Consider the following 12,134-nt stretch of genomic DNA (forward strand, 5'->3'; position numbering starts at 1 on the left):
TTTTTTGTTTTCGATTTTTCAATTTCGCTTTGGTATTCGGTCTAGTTTTTTTTAGTTTTCGGTTTTTGGTTTTTTGAACCCACCCCTAGACAATACTATTTGCCCGATAAAATTTGGCCCAACAAACCATAATTAGTCGGGTCAATTTTGTTTACTAGACGAAAATTTACGTTGGTTGGGAAATTTGGTCAACATTTAGGGCTTTGCCCAAGGCTTTGCGCAATGAAATTTTTTCGCAGGGAAAAAGTGCATTTGTAAAGTAACGTTGTGGGGCCAAGGGAAAAAATGGCATGTATTGTGTAAATGTTTGTTCCACCACGCAAAGGCATAAATTAGGGTTTAGGGTTTCTAGGAGTTCCTCCTTCGGATTTTGGATTTCTATCTTCAAAGCATATTGTATCTTGTTTCAACATAAAAAATAGATTGAATCAATACAAGTATATGAATTCAATAAAATCAAAATTTAATTACATAAGAATAACTTAAACATAGTACGCTTGTGGTTGAAGATGAATGAATTCTCTTTAGCGCAACGTCATAACGTGTTATGACCTATTTTAGAGAATGAGAGGGGTGGTAGAGAGGAAGAGAGATGGGGAATAGGTTTGAGGAACTTTGTGTGCTATGCCTTCAGACCTTGTGTCTTTATTTATAGTAAATCAACGAGAATTCCTTGCACTGGAAGGATACAATCCTAAAAAGAAAAGATCTTATATTATCCTAAATACAATCTACAAATAATTTAGACAATCACACATATTACACATTCCTCATTCTTAATTTTGTATTCATAGTTTTCCTATCTCAAACCTACCTCTAATTTGGAATTGGAGTGAACGGTCAAGGACAATTTTGGAATCACAATTATGCCAGAGACCCCGCTCTCTTTTTGTTGATCTTCGTCTGATAGGACTGGAAAAAAATTCTCGAAAATCCTGAACCAAACTAAAAAAATTCCAATCCCAAATCAAAAATGTTCCAAACCAAAATTTTCAAAATTTTCAGGATGAAATACTAAATTGATCCCAAAATTTCAGTATGAGATTCGGTGTTATTTACTCAATCTTTCGGTAATTCCATATCGAACCGAAATTTTTATATATATATATATATATGTATATATGTATGTATGTATGTATATATGTATGTATGCATGTATATTATTATGTATGTATGCATGTATATTATTATACAGTTGAATTGTTGCTAACTACTAGTAGTAATATAATTGGTGTGGTCTCCAAGTAGTACCTATAGCCCTTTATCGCCACATCTACTGGTATGAACCTCCAACAAATGTATCTATTTCTTCAACACGAAATCAAAAAAATTGTATTGTTAGTTTTTGAATATGTTAGGTTTGTAACTTATTTTTTATTTTATTTTTGATTTGTTACTTATTTTATTTTGGTTGCATGTTAATTTAACCTGGTATGAATGATTGCTATTTCAAATTGTATGAAATTTGGGAATATCAAACCATCCCAAAATACCAAAAATATTTTGAGAATCTAGAAAATTAGGAATACCGAAATTTTGGTTTGGGATTGGTTTTCAAATTGCCATCCCGAAAATTTTTGGTTTAGAATTCAGGTTCCCATTTTCAGTTTGGGATCCCAAATCACCCATATTCGTCTTTCTCTGTCCTCTCTCTCTGCCTACTAATTTGTACCAGCTAAATTAGCAGCTAATTACCAAAAGAGACAGCAAACAAAAATCCGATGGAGGGACAGCAATCATGGCTGCCGAGGCTTTCGTTCAGGATCGCCACCATAATGATGTGCTTGCTCAACCTCATCACGGCGCTGCTACTGCTTCAGGGCTTTCTTTCCTCCGCTTCTTCTTACTCCAAACTCTCCGCCTCTCACCTCAATTCAGGTTTCCCTCTCTCTCTACAATCTGGCAATGGGTTTTCTTTATCTTTGCGAATCATGCTGACCCATCATCTAAATTTCCTCACTTTTTGAAAATTTCCTGTTTTTTCCTTGCTAACCCATCATTTGCTTCTTGTTGTTGATTGGATTGGTGACCCATTTCGTTTGAGGTTAGGGAATTAGGATTTGTAATGTGGGTTTAGTGGTTTAGTCGTATTGTGATCTTGTTGGTGCAGCTTTATGTTGATATTCGAAGGTTCCGAATGTGCTTGAAATTTAGTATTTTAGGCTTGAGAGTTTTGTGATCGAAGGTTCCGAATGTGCTTGAAATTTAGTATTTTAGTACAGTTCACAGTTGGTTTTTTTGGACTTTATCTTTAAGTTGCAATGTAATGAGGTTATCTTCCTAGTCCGGATCGGACCAGCTTCAGTTTTGAAAATTAAATCGCATATGGAGGTTATTGAAAACTGAAAAGCCATGAAATTTAATAGTCGAACTGAAAGTCAAAATCCTTCCAAGTTTATCTTGCTTTCTTGGAGATGAGTTTGTAGAATTTTATACCCTGTTTAGATCAGTGAAGACCTTGGATTATCTTGTCTATTTGTCTGAACTCCTAAGGTAAATGTATGTTAGAGGGGTCATTTAGCTGTCCTGTAGAAATATATTTCATAGTGGTGTGCCTGTGTTTGTTTCCTCCAAACATGATCATAAGCTGTTACTTGTACTTCTTTACTCACTTTTTCAGGTCAAATTTCTTCCATTTAGGCTTAAACCACCTACTACTGATTATAGTGCCATTTCCTTTAGCATTTTATCTGTGGGAATCATCCATGTGGTCTCACCAATCAACTCGCATCCCTACATGGCAAAAGGACTCAATAGAGCTCAATATACAATTCAAAATCCAGTAAGCTCTTGGATGTATACAACTTGAAATCAATTAAAATCTTAGGATTAAAATTGTGCAACTGGTGTCATACACCTTGTAGGTTTTCTTTTTTAATTTTCCCTTTCCATCTATATGACCCTAGTTTAAGACTGGATGATGGGTTTTAACTTGATGGTAATAATGAGTAAATTCTAATGGAAAAGTGGTCCAAATGGTCATTGTGAAAGCGTTTCATTAACGAAGCATTATAATAGCATGAGACCTGTATTTGAGTGACTAAAAGATACAGTTTTGATTTAAGCAGTATGGTGTTGTTAAACTATGATGCGTTCGTTATATCAGGTTAAATATACTATAATCATAAACCTGTGAAAGGATTGTTTTTTCATGTGCTCTAATATTAGGATGGGGAGGGCGGATAAAGGAGGAGAGGGTGGGCGTCAGGTAGTCGACAGCCGACACTCTGTTTTCACGTTGATTCCGTATGATGCTCTAATATGATTATGTTATATTCTTGACCTTAAGTTGGTTTGCTTTAGTCTTTTTCCTGTGTATGTGCAGCTGCACTTAGGTATGTAAGAGAATCTGAAGAAATTCGTTTTGCTATGCGACCCTTGGAACTGATAAAAAGAGTAAGTTTGATTCAGTGTTAGAACTATTATGCGTCGGTTATAATTCTACTTAAAATAATCTTCTGCTATTCACAAATGAAATGGAGGGAGCCCTTTTACAAACTGAACCAATGTTTTACTGCTTGCCTGTCTGATGTTAAGTGCACTTTCAATTGAAATTGGAACTTCTTGTTTTTTTTTTTTAAATTTTCGATATCAATCAAATAGTTAACCTCGGGCAATTCATGGTTTTGTGTACCATTGGATGCTCTTTTAATTTCTTCCCTTTTCAGGTGAAGGAAATCCAACAAGAAGCATATGAAAAACCAGAAACAGCTAAGGAGAAAGACACAAGGCAGACTGTTGCAGTTGACCTTTCCAAGAGATTGAAGGATCTGCATTATGTTAATGATGCAACCAGCTTCAAAGGTGAAACTATGTCATATTTTGTTCATTGTGAAGCTCTGAAACGGCTGTCGTTCTTGTATGTTACTTGTGTGTGTCCGCTATTGTTTATGAAAATCAGATAGTTGCTCGCATTTTAAATCAGATGTGAACGAATCTTTGAGAGAACTCGTCAAACGCCCTTCACTCCTTTTAACATTAGAGTGGATGGATTCATTGGTTATGGTTTCTTGTGTAAATACTAGCCTTGCAACAAATATTTCATAAAAATTGGCAAATTATTTGTTATTGTTAGTAACTAGATTTTACCAATATACATAATGTTCTGCAGCCCTGGAAGAGTGGCGTAAACGAAAGATGGAACGAGCAAGACTGCGTCAACTAGAGAAAAATGGAACGCTCGCAACTCAGGCCTGAGCCGTATACTTGACAAAGTATTGTTCACTTTATACTGAAATTGGGATACCAAGTCATCCCGAAATGTGTATATCACAACTCTGTTTGTATAACAAACAAGGTGTTGAATATATGATGATACAAAAGTTGTACCAAAGTTGTATTTACCTTCATAATTTGTCCATCCACATGGGAGTTTTAGGCAGCACAACGGCGCGTGATTCAAGCATAGAACTTATATGAATGCAGCAGTTTATGCATGCTTTCAAGTGAGCTGAAATCCACAATGCTTGATGTTCCATTACAAATGAATTAATCAAGGAATTAAAGAAAAGCGATCTATCCAAACATACGTGATGCAGGTAGGCACTAATTATACAATTCTGTACAAAGTTTAGCTATTTCGGTCTGTGATAACATATACAACGCTACAAGTAGAGAAGATTACTACACTTGTGCTTACAAACTTACCGAACCTAAAGATGCCTACTATCAGTTGCGTGTATCAAGACTTGGTCCGAAATGTCCGCGAAACAGGCAAATGCCTAAAATGTCAGAGCAAATCATCACAGCAGCATATGGTGGCTCTGTCAGCGAGTTTTCACTTCTGTTTTTCACCAGCTCGCGACTTCAATTGCCATGTACATGAGCCACGTCAATGCTTTTGGATAATCTGATTGAAAAATTTACACTTCGGCATCTACTTGTGAAGAAACATTCATGGACCAGAAAATTAGGAAGCTAGATACCACAACCATGTAGTCTGAATGCCACCTGCAGAATAAGAAAACTATTAGAGAGCTCCTAAGACCATTGGCTATCCTAAATTTTGAATGCAATCGTGAGTACGTAACAATAACCAAACACATCCAGTAATATCGTTTTCTATGTATACACCTGCTAACAAGATAATAGAAAATAGTATCGAACAGAGAACCGACTAATGGGTTCAGATCCTGTTACACAAACGGTACAGGCCGGTAAGATTTCAAGTATGCACAATGTATCATACACAGAAATTAATGAATTATTTACGACTTAAAAAGCAGGGAAATACTACAGAAATAGTCGCTAGATACAATATTTAGTTCATTTTTCAGCCGACAGAATACATTTCCATTTGAAAAGTTTTGGTTCAAATTATTTACAATAAATAGATATAGAACTGCAGCATTAAACAAAAGAGAACTCCAAGAAGCTGCTCAATTTATTGAACTCTACTAAAACTTCCCTTTCTAAACACGTACTTCTCTTTCACATAGAAAGATTCGCACGGCTCCCTCACTTTATCCATATTCAATAAACTGGCAAATTTTTAAAAAGACACACACCTGGTCCCTGGAACAAGTTATGTGTGTGCACTCACGTGTGTCTGTATTCACTATCTGCAGTGCAGCCAACTGAATGTTATTGTCTTGTAATGAAACACAATTTGGAACCTCACTTGCAAAAGATTTTATAGCTTGACAAACCTAAACAATGGATTGGTTTTGAAAAAAAAAATACAGGAAAGAAATCAGTTTTAACGAAACAACAAGAATTTAATAAGTTCTTGCGTATTCTAGTCCATTGCAATGAACTTTACACAACTTTTTTTTAGAAGAAACGATCACACTTTATTTAAAATAATAACATGAATAAAATAGTGGATAAGTAATCCACCATCTAGCAAAACTAGCTAAGACCTCTCAAGTAGATCTATTTACAAGTAACATAACCTCAACTTTACAGCTGCTAACATATCCCACACTATATGAGAAAGAGAATAATCCCTGAACTCATTCGAAACTGAAGCCCAGAGGGCTGCCCAGTATCTTACTCTACCCCATAGTTCTGCTACCCACACTCAATTATAATCCTCAAAAACTTTACAGAACTTTAATTTTAATAGTAATGACTTTGTCACAGAGAAACATGAATCTGACATCGATTCCTAATTTCCTACCACAGGCAAAATATCACAAGCAAGACTTTCAGATTTGGGTTTAATGATTTGGTTAGGCCAATTCAGATGACAAGATGTTATCTGTAACTAAGGTGTTGGTGCAGAGGTGTGAGGACATCGCTGTTTCTTTTAATTGATATGACATGTGCAGGGAATACAGAGAAAACTTGTGTAATTTTCATGTACATGAAACCTATCATTAATCTCAATGAGAAAAGCTCCAAATCTCATCTCTACAAAAACTTACCCAAATCAGAAATTGTTAGTCATTTGATTATCAACATCAACATTTCAATGTTTATCAGAAACGTTGTGTTTGTTTATCTATTTTATCATACTTAGATAACTAAATGGTTTCCTATTTCACTAAACTTTTTAAAGGGTAATCCATTGAAAGAGGACGAAACAGTTGGAATCATTAAAAATTAATTGCAGGGTGACTCAAGTTCACACTTTTCAAGAACTACGGGCATCCTTTTCCCTATTGTTAGTCATTTGATTATCAACATCAACATTTCAATGTTTATCAGAAACGTTGTGTTTGTTTATCTATTTTATCATACTTAGATATCTAAATGGTTTCCTATTTCACTAAACTTTTTAAAGGGTAATCCATTGAAAGAGGACGTAACAGTCGGAATCATTAAAAATTAATTGCAGGGTGACTCAAGTTCACACTTTTCACGAACTACGGGCATCCTTTTCCCTTGTATATGTAGAGACACACACACACACACATTAAACTAGCATATAGCATTGATGAAAGAAACTGAATACTAGTAACCGAAAAAGGAAACTGAATACTAATTGGTACATTTTGAAGCAGCCAAAGGATATTTTCCAAAGAATTTCAAGGTTATTCTATGAGCAAATCCATACATGTACCCTTTCCCCAAATCCCGATGCACATTTAATTGTAGCCTAGCATTAATTTGCACAACTTAAGTAAATAACTTCAAAATACCCCAAACAAACACCACAGCTGCTCAATGTCATGAGTCTTATTGTGTTCTGCCTTCCAACTTTTTAAACATGCTAAAGCACTTTTTGTTTTTACACCGCAACTTTTTAAACAAACACAAGTAGGAGTTAGATAGGTATAATGTATAGCTATCTAACACTAATCTGATGCTTCTAGAGTGTATCTAAGCAAGAAGTATGATTCAGTATTGTTCCCGTCAATCAATTAAAGCTCCAGGATGGTGAAATTAACTCAAATTTCATAGGTAAAGAATGTAAATTTCAAGCATCCACAAATTATTTCCCTTTATTAAATTCAACCATAACTAATAGGTAGACCACTGCATTTCCCCTTCAATGGACTTTCACAAATCTATTCAACATGAATCCCTTTTACCTTTCCCTGTACCAAACTCCACTTCAGAAAATACTAGAAATACTGCACTAATCAAATAGTTTCTTTCTCCTATTTGCTGGCTTTCTCCTATGTGCTGGATAATTGATTCCAAGTACATTGGATGAGGCTATATATTTAGTGATCCCCTTCTTTCTCCGTTCAAGGGATAGGGAAGTGCACCGTCTTACTTTCATTGCAGTTTGTATGGACCCACTCTCTTTAGGGTTGGGGTGGGTGGGTTTGTATTTTAGGTAGGGGGTTGTATACCATGTGGACTTTGATCGTGCTTCCCCTTCGTCAATAATAAGTATTACGTTTACAACACAAAGTAAAATTAAGAGTACAAGAACAAAGTCAAAGATTTTGCTAACAAAATTATCTTCTTTAAAAGTTTCTCCTACAATTGCTTCAAGGTACAATTATTCCACAATAAATACTCGGGTTGCATATCTCACATATGAACTCCAACCCAAATGGTTTCAGAACCCGAAGGTGCACTCAATACCTGTACCCATATTGTTCTATCCGAGCTCATTAGTAATAGAATGACATGGAGACTCAAATGCAAAGCAATGGGTCAATTACTAGATGCACCAAATACTTACAACCCTAGCAAAATAAAATATCAGAATAGTGTCATTACCATTGTGTGTTGAAAACTATATAATTTTGGGGGCAAAATATTTAATTTAATGTGTTTGAATGTACCAAAGAGAGTACCACTAATCAGGACTGAAAAGCAAATTATTTAACTCTTCTAGAAATCAAACACAAGTCTGCCATCCTAAACCAAATGTCTTGCTATTGCAAAGCATATTTCGACGAGAATTAGAAAATACAAAGCGGTGGAATCCACGGCCACTGAGATTAAGTACATTCGATAAAACTTCTAGCTGAAACTTACTGGCGGGAGAGAAACATCTAAGAAATAAACCCAAATAGTTGTGTTTTACTAGAAAGGTCGTACCCAGTGCACAAGGTTCCCGCTTTACGCAGGGTCTGGGAGAGGTGAATGTCGGCTAGCCTTACCCCCCTTTATGGAGAGGCTGCTCCCAAGTCTCGAACCCGAGACCTACCGCTCATGGGCAAAGGCACTTGCCATCGCACCAAGTCGTGAGAGAGGGTTGGGAAATGGGTTAGGATTAGGCTAGGTCAAGGGTTCAAATCCCTTTCATCATAACCCAAAAAGGGGTTGGCGAATATTTGTTTCCTTTGGGTCATGAACAGAAATGGGAAATATCTGATACTGAAAGTGTCCTACTGCAGCAGTCAAAACTAAATGTTGGTGAAAAACTGTTCTCGTAAAAAATTTATACAGCACTAATGTCCTCCTTTTGTCTCTTCTTTTTACTCACTGCAGTTAATGTATTAACCATCACAAATTACAATTTCCAAGTCTTGATTATGAGATCCTCTATATATAACAGCTCATAACTAGATTCCCCGCAACTGTCCAAACACCAATTTCTAATGCAACAAAATTAAAAGCACTATGCCAGACACATACAAGAAGCAACAAAGAAAGAGATTGAGCAACTTTTATTCCTCAAGCATTCAGAATATTATAAGAAAATCCTTGAGCACTCAAAATATTATAAAACAAAACCCGTGAGTATAATTTACAGCCAGAATCATGGCCCATGAATCATGATATTACCCTACAATACAAATTAATGAACAACCTTGCTCCAGAGAAATGCAAACGGAAAAGGTGAATCCTAAGTACATAGATTAGCATGACTAGCTTTTATATGTAACAAGACAAATCACCTCCATCACAGAGAAATAATAAAGGCCCCTTCCCTTCCTCCTAATAGTACGCTTCACCATATGATTACTAGAGTATATCATCGCACAAAGAATCACACACCTGGCACCAATAAATAGGTGACAATGCGACATCGAAGTTTGAACATGAGCTACAACAAAGCACAGAAAAACAGGGCAAGCTGATCTGACGCATAACCATAAAATAAGAAAGACACAAATGCTTTTACTGAGAAAGGAGTTGGTTTTACCTCAGTATGTCTTACTCCTGTAACTGTCTGCATGATTTATATATCAGCACCCCATCAAAATTAGTTACAGATAGCAAGTTTCCCTGTCCATTCATCAGCCTCAGACACAGTAGCCACCCCATAATCAAGGCTCAACTCCCTCATAGGAGGGATGTTCTCCATTGCAAATAGCATGAGATGAGGAAACATCACATTATTGTGATCATACAGTACAAACTGCACCATAACATTCGGAGTGGAACTGTGGCTCATATAACAAGCAACATTTCTCATTTTGGATACATCCATAGCAAAATCCAATGGTGGGATCGAAGGATAAGTTGGACGTACATAACCAGGATCTATCTGAGATAAATCTCCCCATTCAGTCCATCTATCAGAAAACCGATGTGGATAAACCAAGGTATCACCATTCATTGCAAATATTTGAGCCATTTCCCTAGTGAGAATAACCCCTGTATACTCACATATAAAGGCACCAGCATGTATCAAGTTCAATGACCTAACTCCCCAACCTGTTTCCCTTGACCTAAACACTTCCAGTCTATTTCTCATACCCTTTTGCGTGACACGATTCCGGCAATTTGGGGGACAATGGCAGAAGGGCCCACACTCAAAAACCACAGGCTTCCCTCTCAAAAGACACCCATTGTCATCATAAGCAAACTCACCTCCATTTTTCATAGCACAAAAGCAATTACCAAAACAACTGTCAATACAATCACACCCGGTTCCCTTCCCAGACTGATGAAACACTTGTGTTGGAAACACAGTTGTCGCAAGATACTCATAGTAAATGGGGTCCTGATCAGAATCAATGTCATTGAAAAGCAAAACTGGAACATTCTCCTTCTTATTAGAAATATCCAGACTGAGATAACCTGACTGCCTCACAGACAAGGGGTTAGTCCTAAGACTAGCCGCAAACTTAAGAATAGCGCTACCCATCTCACCTTGCCCTTCTATTCTCAGAAGTTTAAACTTATAAACACCAAACCCCGACTTGCCCACATCAAACCAACAATCAAATATTCTATACAAGCCATCATAAACATAAACCTTCTGCGAAATACCGCCTTGGCATTTGACTCCTCGGATAACTCTCACTTCAATACCATAATGCATGCTCCTCTCCAATGCCAAATTCCCACCTTCCAGCTTCTGGTGAGCACATTGCTTATTAAACTTGTCCTGTCCTCCATGACCGGTGTAGATAATCACATCGCCGGCATCCTCATCGTCCTCGTAGCCACCCGAAACGATAACGCTGGTTGCAATTGGCTCATGATTCGAGCTCTGGCTCGCCGGAAGATAGTCAATCCCAGCTTGGACTTGGCCATGTAAACCAACCACACACAACTCCATGCGGAAAAAGAAGAGATCGCCAACATAGACCCCGGGAATCGAACCCACGATCCTTTTATCGCGATTGAGCCACAACCCACGATCCCTGAGCGCCGTGGCGGCCTGCAAGTCGCCTCGGACTCGCTTCCCGTTTCCCGGGTTCCGCTTCTCCTCCGCTGCCACTGATAGTATTCGAATCGAGTCATATAGCATTCGGGTTTTCCTCACCACGTCACGGAAGTACCTCTGGTCCTCGATGTTCAGATCGGTGACCCGGACGAGCTCGGAGGACCGCTTGGGGTATTTCCGCCGCGCAACGACGGCCTCTGATAACTGGGTTTCTTGAGGAACCGGCACAATTGCTCGCGCATCCGGGTCCAAAACTTCGACCTCGCCGTCGGCCATACTCTGGAGCCCTTTAGCAAAAGCTGTCCGGAAAAGCTCGGAAATTCGATGGAACTCCGAGTACACATTCTCCTGGTCGGAAGGTGCGGCGGAGGATTCAGATACAGGGGTGTGGTTCAGGTCGGAGAATGGGGTAATTTGGGAATTAGTGAGAGAGTTGGGGGTAGGTGTGGGAATGAAGGGTTCTGGAGGCAGTTGTGGCAGGTGGGTATCGAGTGGTTCGTCGAAAGGTTCAAGCTTCGGTTCGATTTTGGGGACTTTCAAGGCTACGGCGGAGTTGGCGGTGTTTGGGGTGGAGCCGGCGGGGGATTCAGGGAGGTTATTGAGGTCTATAATTGGGATGAGAGAGCCCATTTCGTCAGCTGAAATGAAGTGGGTCTGAGTGGGAGGAGAGTGTGGTGGTTGTAGAGGTTGGGCATGGAAGATTGTGGCTGCGGTGGGTGTGCCTTTTGTTTCCTTAGGGTTCTGCTGAGAAATTTGGAGGAGCTACTTTCATGGCGGATTTTGAAATGTAACCTTTTTGTCAAATTTTTTACATCCAGTTTTGGTAGGAAATTGGATGAAACTGACTTTTGTTTTACGGAATTGCCCCTCTCACCCTAAATTTGTTGCAATTTATGTTAGCATTGGATGCTAACGCTTAGGCCAGCGTCGATGGACTATTCGCACAAAAAATACGGACCGAGTTCATGTGCTACATCATCATCTATGGGTCCTATTGAGTTCGATCTAGCACTTTCAGAGCATGTTATACACGTGTAAAATATTATCGTAGATAAAAGGGTCTCTAGATAAAATAAAATTACCATGAAATAAAGATAAAATGGTAGTTGTTCAATAGATGAAAGCTCTTGTGAATGTTTAATTATCTTATTATATGTTACTCTTT

At 38.0% G+C, this 12,134-nt stretch overlaps 2 protein-coding genes across 4 annotated transcripts; one reads left to right on the forward strand and one right to left on the reverse strand.

Moving 5' to 3' along the window:
* The first annotated feature begins 1,263 nt into the window (after window positions 1–1,263).
* Window positions 1,264–4,333, forward strand: LOC103403607 (uncharacterized). The gene is made up of 4 exons (XM_008342454.4): window positions 1,264–1,878; window positions 3,326–3,396; window positions 3,669–3,804; window positions 4,112–4,333. The coding sequence occupies exons 1-4, from the start codon at window positions 1,722–1,724 to the stop codon at window positions 4,195–4,197; spliced, it is 450 nt and encodes a 149-aa protein (XP_008340676.1). The 5' UTR covers window positions 1,264–1,721; the 3' UTR covers window positions 4,198–4,333.
* Window positions 4,334–4,516: 183 nt separating this feature from the next.
* On the reverse strand, window positions 4,517–11,877 carry LOC103403608 (histone-lysine N-methyltransferase family member SUVH9). Of its 3 annotated transcripts, XM_017323666.3 has the most exons (3): window positions 9,497–11,815; window positions 9,249–9,348; window positions 4,517–4,950 (listed from the first exon to the last, which is right to left on the reverse strand). In XM_017323666.3, exon 1 carries the CDS (start codon window positions 11,597–11,599, stop codon window positions 9,557–9,559), a length of 2,043 nt encoding a protein of 680 aa, XP_017179155.1. In that variant the 5' UTR covers window positions 11,600–11,815; the 3' UTR covers window positions 4,517–4,950; window positions 9,249–9,348; window positions 9,497–9,556. The 3 variants fall into 3 exon arrangements, with proteins under 3 accessions (XP_017179155.1, XP_008340678.1, XP_070671361.1); XM_008342456.4 differs by lacking the exon at window positions 9,249–9,348 and having other exon boundaries at window positions 9,497–11,877; XM_070815260.1 differs by lacking the exon at window positions 4,517–4,950 and having other exon boundaries at window positions 9,249–9,397.
* Between the last annotated feature and the right edge of the window lie 257 nt (window positions 11,878–12,134).

The sequence above is a fragment of the Malus domestica genome, chromosome 16, assembly GCF_042453785.1.
Source record: "Malus domestica chromosome 16, GDT2T_hap1".
Lineage (NCBI taxonomy): Eukaryota > Viridiplantae > Streptophyta > Magnoliopsida > Rosales > Rosaceae > Malus > Malus domestica.